Here is a 24,272-nt window from a genome sequence, read left to right on the forward strand (position 1 = left end):
TGAGTAGTTTTTAAAGTCATAATTTGCTTCTTCAAAGGAGAGTTAATAGAATCAATATATTAAAATAAGATGCTGTGTTTGCAATTATAGGTAGCAGTGGCATAAGATGCATCTCTGTAGGTTAGAGCTTTAGCTCAGCCACCTTCTCCTGTAATAATTTCTGAGCACAACCTGTTTTCCCTTTAGGCATCTGTGGAACAGTTTGAAAATTGCAAATAGTATTCTGAACTTTGTCAGTGATGAGCCACTATAGTGATTAAATACATGGTGAGTTTCTGCACATTTTCCTCCGAAATTCTAAATCCTCAAACAGGCCTATGTACCAATGAAATGACTCAGACAATTGACGGTGGCCAGCTACATTGAGGATTTTTATTTTGTCTAATACCAATGTTCCTCAGATTACTTATATTTAAATTCAACTATTCCATGCTATTAGGGTTGTTGGTGGCCTAAACTGTAGGTTCTTACACTTACACACACACACACACACACACACACACACACACACACACACACACAGCGTTAAGTGTGCCCATAAAGAGAAACTGTTTTGCACGTCCTACTAGAGTAGAAGCTGCTAATCATTTTACATTACGACACATAATTAAAGTTTGAAACATGAAGTGATGGATACATGGGATGATGCGTAGGGTGCTTGTTGACATAAAAAGAATTGATGTCAATGTGTGTTAGCATCTTTGTGTGCTAAGTATACTGCAGGTGCTGTGTTCTAACTGTTCCTTATCCAGTCCCCACATTCTTACGGTGTTGACAGTATTGCATCTTAGGTTGATAAGGAAATTGCTTCATGGCATAACATGACAGTAATTATAGTACATAATGGATCAAGAGTTTATTAGTGTATTCACAAACTCATGGTACCTGGGCTATTAAGATATTACATTCCATATAACTCCAAGTATGTTCACAAAGTGAAAGATTCTTACAAGGGAGGCACGTTAGGACATTGTAGAAGAGCAGCAAGCTCTCATTCAGTAGCAGCGTCTGCTTTACAAGCTAACCTAAGTGTACTGTGGTTTCAGTCTCTGTCTTTCACTCACTTCATACAGTCCTTCTGGATCTTACCAGTTGTTTCCAATCTCTTGTACGTTATAGTTTTAAAGTTTTTTCAATTGTCTTCCCCCCCTTGTCACTTCTCAAACTCTCATCTTGTTTGAGATAAACCTCATGGCTTTCTTTCCTTCTTTACTGTAATCATGACATCACTACTCCACTTTCTTTAAATGAATGACCCTTTTCCCAAAGGTATGTTTCATTTCCTCCTACTGAGAAATGTGGTGGGAGGAAGAAAAAACCTTTACTAAGTACTACTTTTTATCTCTAAAAACAACCTTGATGCTTCTAAGATGCTTATTGAGTGAACTGTGTAATGAATGCTTTCCCAGATACATTTGAGAAGATATACATAATCCAAATACCACAATCCCACCTCAGCCGTCTTGTGATAGCTAGAGTGTTAGCATTTTAATGGTTTGTACTAAAGAAGTCTGTTTGCCCCCTATGAAATGTAGCATTCTCAGCCTGTCTAAGCCAATGTTCCTTGGAGTGAACCATTTAGAACATGGCATTTTCTAACTAAAAGGAAAAAAAAAAAAATACTGATTCCAGTATTACTTTTAGAATTAAATTTTATGGTTTTTGTTATTGTTTAGTCAAAATCTAAAGATAGAATTCAGATAGGACCTTAGTGTGCTTTAAACTTAGCATAATGTTAATTTACTCTGAAAAATTGTATTTTCTTTGGTGTTAGGTTTATTTGTTATAGGCAGGGTGAGGTGGCACACACCGTTCGTTAATCCCAGCACTCAAGAGGCAGAGGCAGGAGGATCAACTGTAAGTTCAAGGCCAATCTGGTCTACATAACAAGTTCTAGGCTAGCCAAGGTTACATATTGAGCACCCCCCAAATATATATTTGTTGGCATAGATTGTTGAAAGAAATATGAATAAATTATTATTGAGGGACTTGCTTTTATTTTAATACAAGGTTAGGATTCTTCATAGAGATGTTAAAAATTTTAGTTTGTTGTAATACTCTAAAAGTAGATTGACAGAATTTCCTTGAAAATCTATGGTTTATAAAGTGAAAAATGTCACAGGTCATGCATGATGTTTAAGTAATGTTTTGAAATAACAGTAGTTAATTCATTTATTTTTTGATCCAGGGCATGTAGCATGTTGAACAGAGGAAATTTGAAGAGCATTTGGACTTTGGGATTGCACATAAATTCTGTTTGAATCCTGCTATATAACACCAGTAGTGCAAACCTTGAACAAGTTGTGAAGTAGTCATTCATATATGTGTCTAGTAAAAACTACATTCTAGGCCTATAGTGAAGAAGTGAGAGGGGAGAAGATAGGATATTTATCTGTAAAGAATTAAAAGATATAGCTGGGTGTGGTGGTGCAAGTCTTTAGTCTCGGCACTCGAGAGAGAGGCAGGTGGGTATCAGCCTGGGTTACATAGTAAGACTGTCTCCTCCCGACCCACCCCACCTACTTCATACATGACCTATGCATTTATTTACTATAATTATTCTTGAGTAATAATTGTCAGGCATTCAGGTCTCATTAGTTTGGCTTAAATATGTCAGTTTATGTTTTGTCCCTATTTTCTCATCTAAATTTACTCTTTGTAAACTATATATAACTAGTAAAAAGTTAATTTTCCTCTCTTCTGTACTTCAGAAAATTAAGAGCTAATTATTCTCAGATTTCTCATTTTTTCTGTAAATGTGAATTTCAGTTACATCTTCTAAATAAAATGCATGTCAGTGATTGCATTTGCATCCTATGGACACTGTTGAGTGTTTTATTTGGCCTTGAAAATAAAAATGATTTTTGTATTGACAGTAATAATTTTGTATATTAAAACCATAATTTAAAATGTTGTTAACTTATTTTCCTTAGACACCAGAGAAGAAACAATCTGAGTCATCCAGGGGAAGAAAGAGGAAAGCAGAAAGTCAGAATGACAGTAGTCAGGGTAAGCAGAAGCCATCTTCCTCCAAAGACGTGATGCACACAGTCCATTACTCTGACTGATAACCTAGCAGGATGGTAGCTTTGAATAAATGGCTTTGAGGTTTGCAGATTTTATATCTAGTATGTATTCTCAGTGTAGACTGTACTTCACATAGAAATAATCATGAAACTGCAGGCCTTTGTACTGTGTAGTTAGCTCACGGTTAGTGTCTGTGAGCTTTGACATTTCCATGCTTATTTGGGCTTAGAATCTGGTAAGCATTTCTTCGTCTCCTTTCATTTCTCCTTTTTCATGTGGAATATTGAAATGGCTTTTCTAAAACATACACTTTCTATCTAGCTATAAAACAAGCAGCCTATTCTCTCCTTTATTAAAAAAAAAAATAGAAGAATAATTAGATTCTAATCAAAGCATCTATTTTTTGTTAGGCCCATTTTTCTTTTCTTTTCTTTTCTTTCTTTTTTTTTTTAGGCCTATATTTCATCCTTTCTTGTATATATAATTTTTGTGATATAAACTTAAAAAGTTGTTTTTATTAGACTATACATGATCTCTTAAAAAATCTTCCCTCCCTTCCTCCCTCCCTCCCTCCCTCCCTCCCTCCCTATTTCTTTGAGGTAGGGCCTTTCCTTGAATCTAGGGCTCACTTTTCTTGCATGGGCTGGAAGGCAGCAAGCCCTAGCAATCCTCCTGTCCCCACCCTGCTTGGAGCTGGAGGTACAGGTGTGTGTAAATAAAAGCCTGGCTTTTTTTTTTTTTTTTTTTTAATAATGAACTGGTACTGTGAGTCCTGAAAAGATGGACAGAAGCTCGAGCTCCTCACTCATGTGCATTGATGGCTTTATATATAGGAGTTGCGTGTTTGAGCGCCAGGCTTTAGGCTTATGAACTGCCTTACCACTTTATATATGGCACTGGAATCAAAGGCCTTTTTAAGGTGTACAGTATGTTTGATCTCACCTGGCTGTTGCTCTGTTTTGTCTTGGAGTAGGCCCTCCAACCTGTGGTGAGTGAACATGTAACTTCGGGTGTGGTGGCACATGCCTGTAATCCCAGCACTCAGGAAGCAGAGGCAGGTGGATTTTTTTGAGTTCAAGGCCAGCCTTGTCTATAAAGCAAGTCCAGGACAGCCAAGGCTACACAGAGAAACCCTGTTTTGAAAAGCCAAAACGCCCAAACAAAAAAAAACTAAAATGCTAAACAAGAACACATAATTTCAGTATAAAGGTGTATTAACTCACTTGAGCAACAGACTCACAAAATCTTTAAAAGTAAGCCCCCAAATAGGTTGGGGCTTCTGAATGTTTAGCTAACTTGTCATTAAGAACTAGTGTAAAACATTGAGACAGTTTAGTGGTTAAAGGTACCTGCCACCAAGCCTGACAACTTGAGTTCAGTCTTTGGGGCTTATATGGTGGAACAGGAGAAACAGTTCCTGCAAGTTGACCTCTGACATCCATATGTACACTGTGTCACTCCTTGTGCCACGGACGCACAGACACTAAGTACATTGAATTAGAATGCAGAACTTTATCTGTGTGGACTGCAACCCACAAAAATGCCTGGTCTTTTGAGTGAAGATGGCTGCCTAAAGTGGATCTCCTCATTCTTCCTCACTGAACATTTGCTTCAGAATGACATTGGCTTATTGTGTTTCCCACCCTGCCTTTCCTTAAAGTGAGCTTCAAGCCCAGATGCAAACCTCCAGTGTCACCTCATGGTCATTAAATCAAGTTTCCATTCCATAACCATACTATATAGTAGAAGTACTATTACTTTTAGGAAATCAGACCAGTCTCTGAAACTAGCAGTGGAGTAACTCTCTCCTCAATAATGGGCCTTGAGGGAGTGGTTACTGGTTAAATTCTACTTCTGATGAGGAAAAGACAAAATGGGAGTGCAGCTGTATAGGAACAGGCTCCTCCTGAAATGAGATGATGTGTATATGGATAAAACAGATAGAAAATAGTGTTTCAACAGAGGAAAAGAATTAGGGAAGTAACTTCTAGGTAGGCAGCCCAAAACACCTCTGTCTTCACTAACAGGTAGTGTCTCTTCAGGAATCATCAGAAACAACACCCTTTAGGTTAAAGTCCAACTTCTACATAAATAGATATGAAAATGTTCACAATTCCGAATAGCATTTGTTGTTCCAAGTCAGCATGATACAGATTTGTGCTGATAAGGTAGCTCCATTGGATGGTTACTCCATTTGCCTCCAAACAGGATAATTGTATTCCTAGGTCCTATGGATTCCCACAAGTTGTTCTCTAGCTATAAACGGCAAATATGCAAAGTGTGCACATGTGCTTTGCATAAACACAAATAATTAAAAAAAAAAAACAGAAAGTTGAGTAAAACAAATAAGTCAAAATTGAATTGATACATACTTATATGATATAAAGCATTTGACTTATATCATTAGTTTTTCTATTAACTATTTGAAGAAATCATGTATTTTCCACAATTCAAATTCAAGAATGAATGCCTTTAAAACTATTGGCTCTGTTTCTTAACAATTAAACTTTATTATACAACCCAACTAGCTTACACAAAAGGGAAAAAAGGTTAATGGGAAACGAGAGTGAACCGGTCCCTAGGTGTCTCTGTCCTGCGCGCTGGTCCAGCCTATTCGCTGATCCTCTTCCAGATCCAAGTACACTCAAGCCTGGTCTAAACCTGCTGCTTCTCTCTGTCCTTTCTGCTGGACTGTCTCTCACATGCAAGGGGCGGTCTCCTTCTCCCATTGAGGGTCGATTAGAAATACAGTAGTCCAGGTGGAGTCCCCAGGTCCACTTCCTGAATTCCAGGCCCAGGATAGCTCCACCCATTCTATCTCAAGGTTAATCTCAGGGAGTATCCATGGTGTGTCCAAAGGCAAAGCCTGCCAAGACTGCTTTCACTTGTGACAAAGCTTACTATCCTTCCCACGGTAATCATGTATTTTCCACAATTCAAATTCAAGAATGAATACCTTTAAAACAAAACAAAATGAAAAATAGGACACATTACTTTTCTTAATAATAAATCTTTTATGCTGGTGGAGGTGGCGCATGCCTTTAATTCCAACACTCAGGAGGAAGAGGCAGTTAAGTCTCTTAAGTTCGAGGCCAGCATGGCCTGCAGAATGAGTTACACACACACACACACAGAGAAACCCTGTCTTCAAGGGGCAAAAATCATTTAAAACTAATGGAGACTGCATTTTAGGACAGAACATGTAAGGAATGATGTGACCTGTGATGACCCTGCTTATCAATATGGTCATAAGAACAGTTGTTAAGATGTAGATTTTTAAAACATATACATTCTGATAATTTGCAGCAAATACATTATAGAAAATGTAGTGAGACCCTAACTCAAGAAAGAAAAACAAAGAGAAAGAAATTGAAATGTTACAATAACATTGACAATAAGTATGCTGTTGTGTGCCCAACAGATTAAAGTTTGGTTTGTATCACAGCTGGTTTTCATGATCATCATTGTTATTATTAACAAAGTGTGGCTTAGTTTGTCAGATACAAAGTTGCCATTTGTCTTTTCAGTTTATTGGTTTTATTTTCTGTAATAGATATTAAGAAATATTATTCATGTTTTCAAGATTAAGTTCCCTTTGCTGAGGGTGTGGCCATGTGGCTCAGTGGTAAGAGTATGCTTATTATATCGAAGCCCTGAATTCAATCCCCAGCACCCTTAACAACAAAGGGAGAAAGGTGGGAGGGTAGAGAAAGGGAGAGAAGGAAACAGGGCATCCTTAATATTGTTTATCTGAATTTTCAGTAATCCACAATTTCATAAATTGTCATGTATCTATTAAAATATGATTTGATTAGATTTTATAAATGCTTAAAGATTATTAGTATTTTTAATACTCATTACCTTATTAAAATGCCACACTTTTAAGTTAAATAAATTGTTTTTATATGCTTTTAATTCAATAAGTTATGTTTAATTTGGCACTTTTCACTTTTTGATGTAATAAATGGTAGATAATCACAACTGACTTTTAAAACTATATATATTTTTTTAATATATTTTAGGAAAAAGTATTGGGGGACGTGGCCACAAGATTAGCGACTATTTTGAAGTAAGTTTATTAAGAATTATTTTCAGTTCCTAATTCAGTATAGTTGTTCTGCAAGTTGGAAACCATTTCTTTGAAGCAGAAGGTCAGCTGTGAGAAGAATGTTAGTGTTGTGTGATCATGGAAACATTTCAGAGTATTCTTGCTTAAGTGACCCATACTGTAGGTAAAGTCAGCTATTAGTGTTCTTTTTGCAGATGGAGGAACTAAAGACAAGAAGTAAAGTAGCCACCTGGATGACAGACTAAATTGGAGTAACAGTCGAACCTGAAACTTCACCACTTGATATCGCCACGGGCTTTATCGTCTAATGGCAGTATTGAGCACTATGAATGGCGATTAAGAGGCCCTGAAAAAAATAGCTATGCTTTTAGTCTTTCTTAATCTAGACTATTTTCTTGCTTCTGCAGACCTTAGATTGCCAGTTCCTATTTGAAAATACTGATTTGCTTGTTAAAGCAACAAATACTTCTTCAGTAGAAAAACATGACTTCACTTTTGAGTGAGAGCAGAATTAGCTGATTAAGACAACAGCTAAGTTCAGACAGCATCGGTGCGCACACAAACACACACACACACACAAACACACATATCTCTAAAGCTTTTTTGGTGTGTGTGTGGGGGCTGTATTTGGAGGAGGGGTAAGGAATCCTGTGTAAAACTGTTTCTAGCCCCACATTATCCACTGTCCTTTATTCTTTTAGTTGAGTTGAGCCACTTAAGGTTAATATAAAAAAGAACTTGTGCTGGGGGCTAGGGATAAATTCAAACAATCATAGTTTCTTGAGTGCCTACTATGTGCTGGATAATAAACTAAGCTCTAGATAAAATGAACAAGGAAAAATCCTCTTGTTACAAGAAGGTGTTTAGTGAACATACTGGTCAGTTCCGGTTTTTACCATTCGTATCGAACAACTTAAAAATTAATGAAAGGTGAAGTAGACAATGAAGTCTACCCCAGAAGGAACCAAGCGGCAGTGACCTCTCTTCTTCTGTTCTTCATACTGAAGCATGAGCTAGGAAGAAAACACTGTAGGCAGGTTGCTGGCTTTGGTATGCAATGAAGGCATGGACGCCATAAGACAGAATGGGGGTTGTAAAGACTTTGTTGTTGCTATTATTATAGGGAAAAGACTTGTCCTATATAATCATTTTATATATTGCACTGAATATTTGGATATCATAACATCCTGTGAATAATGATTCTTAAGATAATTGTGTTCACTAAAAATCATAAGTAAATATTTTTAAATTTCTTGGGATTCGAGACTTTCTGGTTTCCTTTAAATAAAAATTTATAGAGAAACTGCTCATCTTTGGAGGGAACAAACAAACAAATATGTTCATTTGGGGGTGTGTGTGGATTTTTTGTCTTTGAGTGAGCCACAATAGCAAATCACAGAAAATAAAGTCATGAGTGGGCATTGTTGTATGATGTAGTCTTAGGCTTTATATAGCTGACCTTGCTCTTGATTTTTCTGGACCCATTTAAATGCCAGTTTGAGTTTATCTGAAGCAAAGTATAATTAGGTCTGGGGATGTTGACCAGCTGTGTGGGTTCTTGGGTTCACTCTTTTGCATTAGAAATAAAATTAGAGATATTTGAATTAATTCCTTCATGCCAAGTCTGACACAATAACTATGCTTTTTCATTTCTTTTTTGCAGTACCAAGGTGGAAATGGCTCGAGTCCAGTAAGAGGCATACCTCCTGCAATCCGTTCTCCGCAAAACTCACACTCACATTCCACTCCTTCCTCATCTGTAAGCTTTTATTATTCAAGGTTTTAATGCGTCTTTGCCTTAGAGGTTATGCTTATTGAATAACTTACAATGTATTGTTTTTGCTGATACTTTCATATAGTCACTTATGTTTTAAAAGGGAGATCACTTCAGTGACATGAGTTGAATCTTCTTTTTAATGATCTGATTCTTCTGGAACTTTTATTTTTGAAAACAAGTCTCTTAGTCAGGCATTGTGTTACGGGGCTGTAATCCCAGCACTCAGAAGAGATGGATACCAGCAGGATTTGAAGGTCGGGGTTAGAGACACCTCAGTGGCCAGGGGTACTCTGGCTGCTCTTCCAAAACATCCTCCCACTTACATGATGGCTCACAAACGTCTTTAACTTCAGTTCCAGGGCATCTGAAACACTTTGGCCTCCATAGGCAGCAGGCATGCATGTGGATGCAGGCAAAACACCCATACACGTAAAATAAACAAGAGTTTCTTAAGCTGAAGCTTTCCTGCATTGATCATGTGTTCCTAAGTAGTGTTGTTATTATCTTTTAAGCTACAGAGCTCGTGTGGTAAGATAAGTACTATAGCATCTCTATATTCAGTTATTAATTTCTTATTTTAACTTCATTGTTGATTACATTTAACATGAAGATAATCGTGAATTATTTAGGGGAATTCTTAAGAGAAAGTCTAGCTGTTCAGTTCAGCATAGAAGAATTATTATAATTAGCTTATAACTCTTTATTTCTAACATTTAAGACACAGTTTTTATGTCCATGGCTTTACATCTTAGATTTTATTTTTTATTTACTTGGAAGTTGACTGTTTAACCAGAAAAATAATGTTGGCTTTCAGTAATTTGAAGACAAATTAAAAATTGGTAAAAAGCAGACTTTCTCTTACTTATTCAGGCACCCTTTCACTATTCCCTTTATCTTCTCCTCATTGTAGACTTAGTTGTTTCTTACCATTTTGTTCCTTGGGATACAGTACATTGCTATTTGCAAAGGAAGGCTTAAGACTCAACTTCGAAAGCTGATACAGCATTGATACAATTTTGCCATAAAACTCAATAATAAATCTGATTTTAGAGTACTTACGACCATGCATTTTTATTCTAGTACTAAAATATCTATATTCAGATTTATAACTCCTTTCTTTCTTCCTCTGTTATTCTCTCCTCCCCCCTGCCCCGCCCTTGGACAGAGTCTCTCTCTGTTCGCCTAGCCTGGGATTCACAGATCTATCTACCTGCTTCTGCCTCCCAAGTACTGGGATTGAAGACACGAGCCACTGTAGTACTCAGTGATCCTTCTTACAGTCAGGATAGTCTTTAATACTTTTGTTTCAGGCCATACTCTGCTTATAGAGCACTCAGCTTTGATGGATCTGAATGTAAGTCCCTTTAGGTCAAGGAATGTACGGTTGTTCACACTGGGTCTTGTACAGGAGGCATTTAAGAATGCTTGTTGAGTAAATAAGTGATGATTAAAAGTTTGAAAAAGGTACTACAAGATAAATCTTGTTCAGAAGGATCCCAGTACTCAGGAGGCAGAAGCAGGTGGATCTCTAGTTTGAGACCAGCCTGCTCTACATACTAAGTTCCAGGACAGCCAGGACTGTTGCACAGAGAGACTCTTTCTCAACAACCTCCCACCCCCCAGCCCCCCAAAATTGTCAGATATGTTAAGTGTTGTTCCTAAGTAGAAACTTCTTTTACCTGAGGTAGCAAATTTACCATATTTTTCAGGTTCGACCGAATAGTCCTTCTCCTACTGCATTAGCTTTTGGGGACCACCCTGTTGTACAACCAAAGCAGTTATCCTTTAAGATTACTCAGGTAAGTAGCTTTATATTTTGGCTATGAGCCTGGCATGACGGTGCACACCTGTAGTTTCATCACTTGAGGGAGGCAGAGGCAGCCAGTTCTCTGAGATAAGAGGCCAGCCTGGTCTATGATGTGAGAGTCCAGGACAGCCAAGGCACCACAGAGAAACCCTGTCTCAAAAACAAAACAAAACAAAAAATTGCTATGACATTTAGGAAACTTTATGTTAACAATTAAAATGTTTATGGTTTGTTGTGGATATAATTGTAAAGTAAAATTAAACATAAGAGCTGACTTACTAAACTAAAACATTTGTAGGGCAGGAAGAACTGAAGCATCCATCTTATTCCTAGCTTGAGCAAATGTCTCAGGCAATGAAATGATCATAGCAGTCACCACATGTCAGTCTTGCTCACTGAAGGGCTTTGAACCTGCGTACAAGTACACATAGAGTAGACATCTTCATGACGTTTCTGTGTTGATTATAGTAAGTGAAGCCTAAAGAAGTCATTTCAGTGTCTATGTTTGTACACTTAGAAAAAATCACTTATATCAACTCACTTGGAAATATTAATGCCATTACTATTACTATTAACATTCAGTTTCATGAATTTTGAATACTGATCACATGTACACATTTTAAGGAGTTTTTGTTTTCTTGTTTCTGCTTTACTTTTTGGTACCAAAGATTGAATTTGGGGCCCAGTGCAAGTAGCAAGCAGATGCTCTGCCACTAAATTGTACACCTATTTATTCTTAGTTGTTTATTTGTTTGTTTACTTGTTCGTTCATTCATTTTTACATGCATACTTTCTGGCTAATGGTTTTTCTAACTTGAGATTGGAGAGTTGATCTGTTGATTGAGCACCTTAGTTCCACAACAGTGTATTTCCTTTAGATTTTCTGGGTCATAGCTAAAGTGCTGTGCATGTATCAAAACTTTGTTTGAGGGGCTGGAGAAATGGCTCAGAGGTTAAGAGCACTGCCTGCTCTTCCGTAGGTCCTGAGTTCAGTTCCCAGCAGCCACATGGTGGCTCAGAACCATCTATAATGAGATCTGGTGCCCTCTTCTGGCGGGCAGGAACACATGCAGGCAGGATGCTGTATACATAATACATAAATAAAACTTAAAAAAAAAAACAAACAAACAAACAAACTTTGAGCTGGGTGTGGTGGCGTAAGCCTTTAATCCAGCACTCTGGAAGCAGAGGCAGGGGGATCTTTGAGTTTAAGGCCAGCCTGATCAAAACATATTCATCATAAAAATATGAGCACTTTTACTTGTCAGCCATAAACAGATTAAAAAGTGATTTTACAAAAATAAAGATACACTAGAGCAATGTATAGTATAAAGCATTTGTGTATGTGCTTATGTAAGTTATGCACATATTTACACTTCCGATGCGTAAAACTGCACTGAGTTGTCTGTTTACACACCACAAACTATTCTTGGATGTTTGAGGTTGGTAAAATCTGCCTTCATATTTATGCATAATAGTGTATGTAGTAGAGATAATAAAGTATCTTTCTTTCGTTTAGACTGATCTTACAATGCTGAAATTGGCAGCATTAGAAAGTAATAAAAATCAGGACCTGGAAAAGAAGGAAGGTCGGATAGATGATTTGCTCAGGGTAAGTAATATGTCATGGAGAGGAAATTATGCGACTCATTTTGGCAGGAGTGAAACATTTGAGAAAATACTAAATATGACAGTTTTCCATATTTAGAAACAATAAACTTTTTCTGGTACTAAATGGATGTGATTGAAATACACTTTACAGGCTAGAGAGATGGCTCAAATGTTAACCTCTGTAAGCACCTACACACAGCTATACAGATACACACACTCCTAACTAAAATAAAAGACAAATGTTAAAAAGTCAGAATACTTTATTAGCTCTTTGAGTGTGAATTGAGAAATTGTTAAAGAAGTAGAAGTAGGCTGACACGTGGTTTTACTGGATCGTCTACCCCAGACAGATGCTCACTTACTTTTAAGTGGTTTATTGCTCTCCACCTGATATCTCAGACCACTAGGGGTGGAATTAATGACATAGTCCTGTGTGAGTTTCAATGAGAACTTAATTTTAAGCATTCAGAGATTGATGCGATTGCTCAGTGGTTACTAGCACTTGCTGCTTTTATACAGACACCTTGGCTTGGGCCAGAACCCGTGTGATGGTTCACAACCCTCTGTAATTGAAGTTACAGAGGTTTTGAAGTTGCTTTTTTGGCCTCCTTGGGTACCTCATTCAAGTGGCACACAGATATACATATGCCGACAGTATATATATACATGCATACATAAAGCTGAAATTATGTATTTGGCAAGTGACTTAGCAGACAAAGATGCTTGCTGTGCAAACCTGCAGACCTAAGTTTATCTTCAGAACTTCCATAAAGGCGGGAGGAGAGAACTAACTGCACAAAGGTGTGATTTGCACACAAACATCATGGCATGTGCATTCACACCCTCAGACACATACATCGTGCACATACACAGTAAAATTTAAAAACACCCAAAAGTATATTTAGAATGTGACTAAGGCATAAAGCAGAATTTCTTGTCCCTTGCTCTTCATTTGGATCATCAGATGGAAGTACTAATTTTGACCTCTACCTTGTGGACTTCTGATTAAATTGATGTGATATAGCTTGAGTGTTGATAATTTAAAAAGCTTCTTTCAACTATTGTGATTTAAACCAGTACTGAGAACCAGTGGCTTCAGACTTCAAACCAGCACCTGTGATGCCATTGTGTCCTTGAAACATTGCTCTGTCGCATCCTTTACTGCTAACCACTCTTCTGACATCAGTGATACATGAATTTATCATTTCTTTGTGTTTCTTTATAGTGGTGTGTGTGTGTGTGTGTGTGTGTGTGTGTGTGTGTGTGTGTGTGTGTGTGTCCGTGTCCCCGTCCATCTGTGTCCCCGTCCCCATCTGCTTTGAGACAAGGTCTCCCTTTGGCCTGAAGTTCACCAATTAGACTAGACTAACTGGCTGCTGAGCCCCAGGGATCCTTCTCCTCTTCTTCCTAGTACAGAGATTTTTAAGCCCCTACCATGCGTTCTGGCTATCAAACTCAACTCCTTGGACTTGCATGCACTTGGCTGACTGAGCCATCTTCCCAGCCACTGTGTATACATTCTTTTTAACACTTTATTATTTGTTAAAATTATCCTCTATGGATTCTTCGTTCTATTTGTTTTTACTGAACCTGATATGTGAGAAACACACTCATATTGATAAGTATAACTATATGTTACTTTTCATTGCTGTGACAAAAGACCTGAACAAATCAGCTTAAAGGAGGATTTGCTTTGGCTTACAGTTTTTAAACAGATTTTAGTCTGTGGTGTCTTCGCTTCATTTTTCTGGGCCCTTGGTAAGATAGGACTATCAGAATAGGAGGATTTGGGGCAAATGAGGATATACCTGTAACAACTGCCTTGACCGCTTGAGCCTTAGGAGGGGTGACTTTATAGATCACAGCCCTCACGCTGTGGTTTGCTCCTTCCTGGTGCTGTACTAAGGCAGTAAAGAATGCTACATGACTTATGTGATCCTTCAGCTTTGGGCTGAGGCTTTGTTTCTGATTCTTCTACTACAAAGAATTCTGCTAAGCACTTGCCAGTACTTGGCTCCTAGGGCAAATGCAAGATTTTCCTGTGTTGTAAGCACAGGAAACGAGGCAGTAGAAGAGAGCACAGAGTGCTTACATCTTGTACATTTTGATACCACAATTTGCCCTCAAGTGATTCTGCTCCCCTAACAGAGCTGTTGCTCATTGTCTGTGCCAAGTCTTAGTATTACAAGATTTAAAGTGCTTATCTTCCTGATGCCTCTGACAAAATGGTGCCTTGCATTTTTGTTACACATTCCTGTTTACTGACTGGTGTTCAGTATCTTTTTAAAACATCTTTTTAAAAAAATTATTAGATATTTCTCTTGTGTTCTGTGAAATACATAGAGAAATAGGGTCTCATCGTAGATTACCTGAGGCTGGCCTTGAATTCCTGATCCCCCTACATCCCAAGTGCCAGAATTAGAAATGGATGCCATTTCACCCAACTCTGTGTGTGTGTGTGTGTGTGTGTGTGTGTGTGTGTGTGTGTGTGTGTGTGTGTGTTGGTGATCAAACCTAGGACCTCGTACATGCTAAGCAAGTGCTGAACCACTGAACTGTATCCTTAGCCATTTTTTCACGTTTTATTAGACTTTAGGGTTTTTTGTATGTTGGTTTTTTCTACTTTTTGAGAGGTCTTTTCCATTACACCATGCTGCCTGTTATCAAAGATACCAAAATAACTGATTGTAAGATTCTAAAGATGCTTTTCAATGAAAAATGAGGCGTGCATCTGAAACAGAGCAAGGAGGGGGGATATATGTGGGAGGGTGGGGGAAGGGAAGGGAAGGGAGAAATAAAATTATAACTTTGAAAAAAATTTAAAAGTAAGAAGATTTGGTTTGAACTTACAGTACAATTTTGTGATCTCGCTAGAATTGATTTGTGGTATAGTGTGGAATAAGGGTTCATTTTAACTTCTTACTATATTGCCAGTTGTCCACTTGAATTAAAAAGTTCATTTTTATACTTCAGGCTCTACCAGTGTATCTTCTTTACATATGCACTGCACCTACTTGTGTCCAGTGTCCTGTTGTTGTGCTTTGTGCATTACTAAATGAGTCCTGAAGCAGTTGTCTTTTGTTGGTAGCACAATATAAACAGCAGTACTTCAGACGAGACACAAATGTATTTTAGAAAAGAACAGAAGTGCCAGCAACCTAGATATAATTGCCCCACAGTTTCAAGAGACCATGGTTCCCTCAGCGGTTTGCTTCCTGTCTTTAGTACAAGACTTTCATCTTGAAGGTCACCTCTGGGTCCAAAATAAAAATAGTCACAATCACAGTGTCTGTGTTCTAAGCAGAGGCCAGGGGAAAGAGACCTACAAAAAGCAACCAAAGTGTGCAGGCTTCTTGGATATTCTACTGAATTGCTTACATGTCTTTGTAAGGGAAGCTGGGAACTCTATTCTTTTAGCTATGTACATATCAGTCCAGAATTAAACATTTTATTTCCATTATTATGCAAAGAGATTAGAATGATTGTAATTACTGTGGCTCTATATTAAATCTTGACATGTACATGCCCAGAACTCAGCACTGTGAGGGCAGGAGGAGGGCAGCAAGATCATAAGTTTAAAATTACTCTGAGCTGCATACATAGTGAAAGACTGTCTCAGACAGGGAGACACATACACACAGACATATTGACACAGAAAACGCTCAATGTGTGATTGAACAAATACCCGTTCCTTCAGAGCCATGTTGAGGCTTTGTTTGAACTGTTTAATAGTGAGGATCTGTTTGTGCTAAATCCCCTTTAGCATATAGTTATGTTGAGCGTGTAGCTTTAGACTGGCAGTTATTTTCTCCCAACATTTAAAAAATATTCTACTAATATTCTACAAAGAGTCTCTTGGTTTCTGTGTGACTGGCCTAGACTTGGGGATCTGAGTACCCAACAGCAGCAGCATTGCTGGAGAAAGTAAAATTCCTAGGCTCTCCAGACCCAATTCAGAAAATTTGAGGGTAGGGTATCTCAGCAGGCAACAAAAGTAATTTTCTTTCTGTAATGGTCGTCTAGTCAGATTTGTCTGAAGTTAGAGAGAGCGTATAGCTGCCTGTGGAGTATACAGATTCAGGATCCTGTTCACAGAAGAATGGTAGAAACAGTTAATTGGGTCAACAAATTGCAGCACTGTCTTGAATTTTAGTAGACATAGACAAAGTGTTCTGAGAAGATCAGGTAGTGTGAAAGAAGAAATTCACATTTCCTCTGAAATGTGCTGCACACATAATATACACCACATTTTACTTTAGTTGAGGTATTATACTTCTTCCATTTAGAAATAAGGGGACTGAGCCTGATGTGGTGGTACACGCCTTTAATCCCAGCACTGGGGTGGAGGTGGGAGCCAGAGGCCAGCCTCGTCTACAGAGTAGTCCAGGACAGCCCAGGCTACACAGAGAAACCCTGTCTTGAAAAAGGAAACAGGGAACTGAATTTAGATTCAGATGATGTAGCCAAAATTATATACCTTGGAATATACATGTAAATATCTAGACTGTGTATATAAATTTTTCTGTGCTTTCTACTATGCAGTTAAATTAATGGGCTTTGTTTTTTCTTTGTTGCTGGTTTTTTGGGGGGGGGGGTTGTTTGTTTGTTTGTTTTTCTCAAGACAGGGTTTCTCTGTGTAATAGCTCCGGCTGTCCTGGAACTCATTCTGCAGTCCAGGCTGACCTCGAGCTCACGGAGATCCACCTGCCTCTGCCTCCCAAGTGCTGGGATTATAAATTAATGTTTAATAGTAAATAACTTTTGGTATTCTTCTTACCTATATAATTTATTCAAAACACTAAAACCATTGTTAAGATTTTCATATACACAGATTCTAGACCTCTCATTTTCTACTCATGTTATAGGCCAACTGTGATCTCAGGCGGCAAATAGATGATCAACAAAAATTACTTGAAAAATACAAAGAACGATTAAATAAGTGCATATCAATGAGCAAGAAGCTTCTTATTGAAAAGGTAAGTTATTACTAAATTTTCCTTTCCCTCTGTAGCTTGCTTTGCCCTGCATGCTTTTACAGTTTGAATAAATAGCCTGGCGGTGGTGTTGCACACCGTTAATCCTCGCACTGGGGAGGCAGAGGCTGGAGGGTCCCTTGAGTTCAGGTCCTGCCTGGTCTACAGAGTGAGTGCTAGGACATCCAGGGCTACATAGAGAAACCCTGTATTGAAAAAAAAATTTTTTTTGAGGGAAAATTTTGAATGAATATAAATGATTTTTCCTTCTCATTTTCAGAGTACACAAGAAAAATTGTCAAGCAGAGAGAAGAGTATGCAAGATCGGTTACGCCTTGGACACTTTACAACAGTTAGACATGGCGCCTCTTTCACAGAACAGTGGACAGATGGTTTTGCATTTCAAAATCTTGTGAAGTTAGTAATGGTTACATTTTAAAATTTTATTGTTAAGTGTGCGTGCACAGCTCTGTGTGTGTGAGTGTGTGTGCGTGCGTGCGTGCACGCTGTTCTTACTAAAAGAAAGTGATAAGGAATTTTATATTGACTGGAAAATGTGTGCCTGAGTTTCCTGGAATTCATTTTTAGTGAGCCTTGCTGTGTTGTTCAAGTTGGTCTTGAATTCTTGGACTTGACTGATCCTCCTGTCTCAGCCTGCTGCGTGCTGGGACTGCAGTAGACACCACCATTTCCACCTTTTTACTCTTGTCTCCTTCCCCCATTCCTTAAGTGTTCAAGATCAGCACTACCTGATCTCCTGCCTCACCACAGTGACCCCACACAATTGTCACCACTTTTTTTTTTTTTTTTTTTTTTTTTTTTTTTAAGTTCACATGGTGAGAGGTCAGGGAGCATTGGCTGCTTGTGTGTCTGGAGCCAAGACCATGATCCTCTTTTGTTTTTTTGCCTTGAAACATTTTAAAGACCTACCTAGAGTTGGGGTGTCAGTGTCCACATGGCTTTTCAAGCATGTAACCATAGAGTGGCCTTGTCTTGTCCCCTGGCTCTCAATAGGTTTATTGAGCTTTTGTTGGCGACAGCTGTGCTGGGTACTAGTTAATCACAATGAAAGACAGAATCTCTGCAACACTGAGTTTGAGGGCTTAATTCTGTGCCTTGTTAAAAGTTAGGATGCATTATATGTGATCAGAATTGAGATACTGAATAACTTTATGATAATACAGAAATAATATTGGGAGGAAGATAAAATATTGACAATTAAAATGGACAGATATTATTTACACTTGAGATAAAATACTGAATACAAAAGTAGAGAGCAGGAAATGGGCTTGAGATGACAACCATACTTTTTAGTATTTTGTAAACAAGAATCTGTCTGCTACTAAGCCCTGCCCTGACTATCACACAGTTCTCTACTGAGTGTAAAGTATTAAGGGCAGGAGAGATGGCTCAGTGTCAAGGATACTAGATCTTCCAGGTTCAGTTCCCAGCACTTGCATGGTCGCTCAGATTATCTTTAATTTCAGTGTTCTTTTTTTGCACCAGCACGCACCAAGAATGCACACGATACACAGACATACATGTAGGCAAAACATCCATACACATAAAGTAAAAGTAAAGGAAAAGTAATTTAAGAAATAAAATACCACTAACTATGCCAGTAGTTACATTTTGTTATGTAAGAACAAAATTATTTGCATATCCTATCAGTGATAAGAACTGATTGAGAACTTACTGTGTGTGGTTACTTTTACATAATGTTTACATTCATTGTTATAACCCAAAGTGGTTAGAAAATGAGAGGGAAGGGGAATAAGTGAGAAGTGAGTAATATGAAAGATTGGCCTTTGAAGCAGTTTGTGATCCCTGAATAACCAGCTGTCTGCTGCATCCCTGTCCCATTGATTATTTCTCTGTCTCTAGGCTGTTTATTTATACTTCTAGCTTTTTTTCTAAAATATGTATTTCTTGATTGTTTTTGTTTGGGCTTCTGGGGATCAGACCAAAAGGCTCAAACTTACTGGACAAGTATCTACCTCCATGCTGCATGCCTGGCCTTCAGATTTACCTTTCATTAAGTAAGAGCACATTTGTTTACTCCTACATCCAAATAGAAACAGAATTAAGATCTTATTCTTACTTTGTTACTTTTGTATCTTAGTCTGGGTTTTTTTCCTCCCCATTCTTGTCTTATCTCTGCTTCCTCACTAAGGCCACAGAAAAAGAATGTGAAGAATTAATCTTTCAGCCACAATGTCAGAACTTTGGGGTCCCTGTTTGAAGGGTGGAGTGGGGCAAAACATTTGCCTTGTTTTAAATCTGAGTAGTACAAGAAATGACCATGTAGAACTGTAACAGTTTCTTGACATAATAGGAACTATAAAAGGAACATGGTTACTATCAGAATAAACTTAATGTGTTGGAGGTATACAGTTCCTCTGTTGGCTGTTGAAATGGCTCATCAGGTAAAGTACTGCACTAAGTCTGATGGTCTGGGTTGTGTCCCTGGGACCCAGTAGAGGAGTACAATAGACTCAGAGCTGTCTTCTGACCTCCATATGCCCTATCCACACAGCTCCCAACATTTTATGCGAGTTTTGCTCTGTAACCTAAGCTGCTCTAGAACTTCCAAACCCCCACACCCTTTCACACACATACTCTTAAATTACAAGTCTACAACCAACCTTTAATTCTGTAACAGACATAATATCTGTTAGTTTTTAGAATTAAGCTCTTTGGGAAATAGTTTTATGTTTTTCAATGGGACGTGCTAATAAATTTGAGTTTATTAATGTAACAGGTAAAAACTCCAAGTTTCTTTTCTGCTTTTTGTTGTTAATTTATTTTATTTTATTTTAAAAGATGTATTTATCGTGTATACAGTGCTCTGCCTGCATGTACACCTGCAGGACAGAAGAGGGCATCAGACTGGATTGTAGATGGTGGTGAGCCACCATGTGGTTGCTGGGAACTGAACTCAGGATCTCTGGAAGAGCAGTCAGTGCTCTTAACCTCTGAGCCATCTCTCAACCCCCCCCCCCTTTTTTTTTTAACATTAAGGTCAACTTTTATTTCAAAATGTCAACTGTGCATTCCCATCTTTTAAGAAAAGGCCTTTTATAAACTTATCTACAAATATTAATGCTAAGTGATAAAATATATTTTTAAAAACATTTATTTATTTATTTTTTTATTATGTTTACAATGCTCTGCCTGCAAGCCAGAAGAGGTCACCAGATCTCATTATAGATGGTTGTGAGCCACCATGTGGTTGCTGGGAATTGAACTCAGGACCTTTGGAGGAACGGCCAGCGCTCTTAACCTCTGAGCCATCTCTCCAGCCCCGATAAAAATGTATTTTTAAAATCTATACCACACTGTCGTGAGATGGAGCTTGGGTTTTGTTTTGTTTTTAATTCATTTATTTAAAAGGATCTTACTGTATATACTGGTATATTTTGATGACCATGCCAAATAGTAAAGATACAATAGAGCGTGTGTGTGTGTGTGTGTGTGTGTGTGTGTGTGTGTGTGTGTGTAGACATACGCTGTCTGTTTTTGTGAAAAGACTAGCCTACAGAACTCATTCTGATGAAGTACCTATAGGAATGGTATTTGTTAGCAAGGACAAGATGCTGTGAAGTTCTGTGTGGCCACACACTTGCCCTTGTCTAGAGGTTTAGGGGACGCTTCATTTAAAGACCTATAGGATGTTTTGCTTCACCAGTGTGTAACCCAGGAGGCTGGAGAGATGGTTCTGCTGTTAAGAGCACTTGGCCGCTCTTCCAGAGGATCTGAGGGCCAGGCTTTGGTTCCCAGCATGCTCATAACCTTTTGTAACTGCAGTACCAGGGGAGCTGATACCCTCATCTGGCCGGTAGAGGCACCAGATCTACTTGTAATGTACATGCGTACATAGGTAGGTACAGGCAGTGTCCTCGTTTGGTGTTATTGGTGCACATCTTTAATCCTAACACTTAGGAGGCAGAGGCAGGTGGATCTCTGAATTCCAGGCCAGCCAAGGCTACACAGTGAGATCCTATCTAAAAAAACAAATGAGCAAACCAGTTATACACATAAAATAATAAAGTAATATTTAAAAATTTTGGAAAGAGTGGGTCCAAAAGTATACAGACTTATGTGATTGTTTCTTATGTATTTTTTCATGTTTTAATTGTGGAAAATAATGGGAGAGTAATGTGGCTTTCTTTTTTGTTCATTTTTTCACAGGCAACAAGAATGGGTGAATCAACAAAGGGAAGATATTGAACGGCAAAGGAAGCTTTTAGCCAAACGCAAACCTCCAACAGCTAATAATTCTCAGGCACCTGCTACCAATTCTGAACCCAAACAGAGAAAGAACAAAGCAGTCAATGGAGCAGAAAACGATCCCTTCGTCAGGCCCAACTTACCACAACTGTAAGCCTGTGCTAACTGTCTCAAGCACGTTGTTACCAGTGAGCAGGAATGCTAACGGTGGTGTTATTCATAGTTAGTACTGCAAAACCAAAAATAGTTACAGCCAGGAAAGATGCTAATTGAAAAAGGTTTCTCCGACACAAATCTCCAGCTCTGCATATTTTAGTGGAGAGTAGGGTCTACCTCTCCCATGTACCAGAATCAGTTGGCTGTACCAGCCTAGTGCTCAAAATAATGAGCTCTTTAAATCCCATTGGTGTTATTTTGAAGCCATAAACACAGCACACAGGTAGTTACAGATAGCTGCTCCTTTTCTGTTTTCCAAGTTTTGTGTCGATTATTCTTTGTAAGTCAAAGGACAAAGATGCTTTAAAAATAGTTATATGTTTATAGAAAATTTGGAAGTTGTACAAAAATTTACGAATGAAGATGCAGGTACCCTTTGGTTTGTGTAGATATATTCATGTCCCCTCTGCTGAAAGACAGTGCTTCAACCTTCATCTAGAAGCAGTGAGCAAAGCAGAGCTCTCATTACGTTACAAGCACATCAGCTCCATTTGGTCCCTCCACCCACACACTGGCCACACCTTATGCTTTCTACACTAGTTGCTCCCCTTTCTCTTGCGTGCTACTCATTGGTTAATATTTGTCTTCCCTTTCTCTCCCCCCTGCACCATTTGTGGTGAGTCCTTTGCTTTTCTCTTTATCTACCTATGTTGTCTGGCTGGTCTTTAATTTCTGGGGTCAAGCAGTCCTTCTGCTTAGGCTTCTAAAAATTTGATACTGCATGAACATACCACCATACCCAGCTTCTCCAAAATTCATCTCAAGGGGGATGGAGAGATGGCTCAGCGGTTAAGAGCACTGGTTGCTCTTCCAGAAGTTCTGATTTCCAATTCCCAGCAACCACATGGTGGCTCACACCATCTATACTGGGATCTGATGTCCTCTTCTGGCCTGCAGGTGTACATGCAGATAGAGTACTCATACATAAATAATTTTTTTAAAAAGCCATCTCAAAATTACTTCTTTAAGTCATTCTTGATTTTCTTCTACAATTACAGCACTGGATTGTTGGCTTAAAAAAAAAAGTAAGGATCTTTATATATTTAATAGCAGGGTAACTATCTTCTAGGGTGGGGGGAACAAGTAGCTATCTTGAAAGTGTTGGCTTTGGGGTTGGAGAGATGGTTCAATAGTTAAGAGCACTGGCTGCTCTTCCAGAGGTCCTGAGTTCAATTCCCTGCAACCACATGGCAGCTCACAACTGTCTGAAACTCCAGTTTCAGAGGATCTGACACCCTTTTACAGACATACATGCAGGCAAAACACCAATGCAAATAAAATAAATCAAGTGTTGGCTTTTAGTTCTATCCCTAGAGACAACTAACACACACCTCATCTTTTAGCTCTACTCTGTAGGCACCTAGACCTTTAACTATGCCCCTGTAAATAAATACCTGGCGCTTTAAAGACTTTAACCTCCTTATTTAAATTTATTCCTAGCTCTTTCTACTGGCTTCTGTTGAGTCCTGTTGAAACGGGGATTGTTAATCTTCTACTGTTTATTTCTAGTATGTGCAGAACAGTGATTTCTGTTTGTTGTCTCACACCTTAGAGCATTGCAGAACTTATTTAGATTAACCAGTCTCTTTGATCCAAATACATATATTTCTTTGTCTTTTTAAGATACATTTTTACTTGTGTGTAAGTATAAGTCGCATGTATGCAGGTGCTGGGAAGGGTCAGAATGTCAGGCTGCCCAGTGCTGGAGGTGCAGACAGTTGAGATTCCAATCACTAAACTGTTCTCTCCAGCCCCGTAGATTTCCTTTGTTAATTTATTGAGATTACATCCCGATTGTTATCCCCTCACTTGTATCTTCCCGGTCAGTTTCTTTAAAAACACGTTTCATCAATGCAAAAAGACAGCAGAAAAGCTAAAATGCTACTATATGTTAGGTTCTTCTTTTTGCAGTGTTGGGGCTTAAATTATAGTTAAAAGACATGCTTCTGGAATAGGAACCTTGAGATCAGGAATGGAGATTCCTCTGAAAGATCTTTTATTGTATAGGATTGCTTTAACTATTCTGTGTTTTTCCATATGAAGTTGGGAATTGATCTTTCGGGGTCTTTAAAAAATTGTGTAGGTATTTTGATAGGGATTGCATTGAATCTGTAAATTACTTTTGGTAAAATGGCCATTTTTACTATGTTAATTCTCCAGATCTATGCACAAGGGAGATCTTTCCATCTTCTGATATCATCTTCAATGAATGTTTTTAGTGGAATATTACCTAAATTTTGTGGTTTGTTTCTTGTGAATGCTATTTTTTGGAATTAATGACACTCCCTCAGAATACATACATAGGCTTCAAACAAGGGCTTGGGTGTGATGAATGAAAGCTCTTCTTTGAGAGTTGGGCTATGACATTAATTTTTTTTCCTTATCAAATACAGGATCCTTTTTGTTGTTGTTGTTATTTTAAAGAAGTGTTAGTATATGTTTTGTAATGGTTCTAAATGTATTAAAGTGGCTGTTTTTCAGAGAGTAACATAGTAATTAAAAATAACTATAATGCTTTAAAGTCACGTGCTTGTTAAGGATTTGGGACTGAGGATGTAACAC

General features: G+C 38.2%; 1 protein-coding gene across 2 annotated transcripts in view; it reads left to right on the top strand.

The window, feature by feature from the left end:
• Positions 1–24,272, top strand: part of Tlk1 (tousled like kinase 1) — a 116,555-nt gene that overhangs the window by 63,414 nt on the left and 28,869 nt on the right. For both annotated transcript variants that reach the window (XM_051166688.1, XM_051166690.1), the window contains 8 exons: positions 2,934–3,009; positions 7,050–7,096; positions 8,760–8,855; positions 10,583–10,672; positions 12,200–12,292; positions 17,157–17,267; positions 17,545–17,681; positions 21,456–21,644. In XM_051166688.1, coding sequence (XP_051022645.1) covers positions 2,934–3,009; positions 7,050–7,096; positions 8,760–8,855; positions 10,583–10,672; positions 12,200–12,292; positions 17,157–17,267; positions 17,545–17,681; positions 21,456–21,644 — 839 coding nt within the window. The remainder of the gene's footprint in view (positions 1–2,933; positions 3,010–7,049; positions 7,097–8,759; positions 8,856–10,582; positions 10,673–12,199; positions 12,293–17,156; positions 17,268–17,544; positions 17,682–21,455; positions 21,645–24,272) is intronic.

This window comes from Acomys russatus, chromosome 24 (genome assembly GCF_903995435.1).
Source record: "Acomys russatus chromosome 24, mAcoRus1.1, whole genome shotgun sequence".
Lineage (NCBI taxonomy): Eukaryota > Metazoa > Chordata > Mammalia > Rodentia > Muridae > Acomys > Acomys russatus.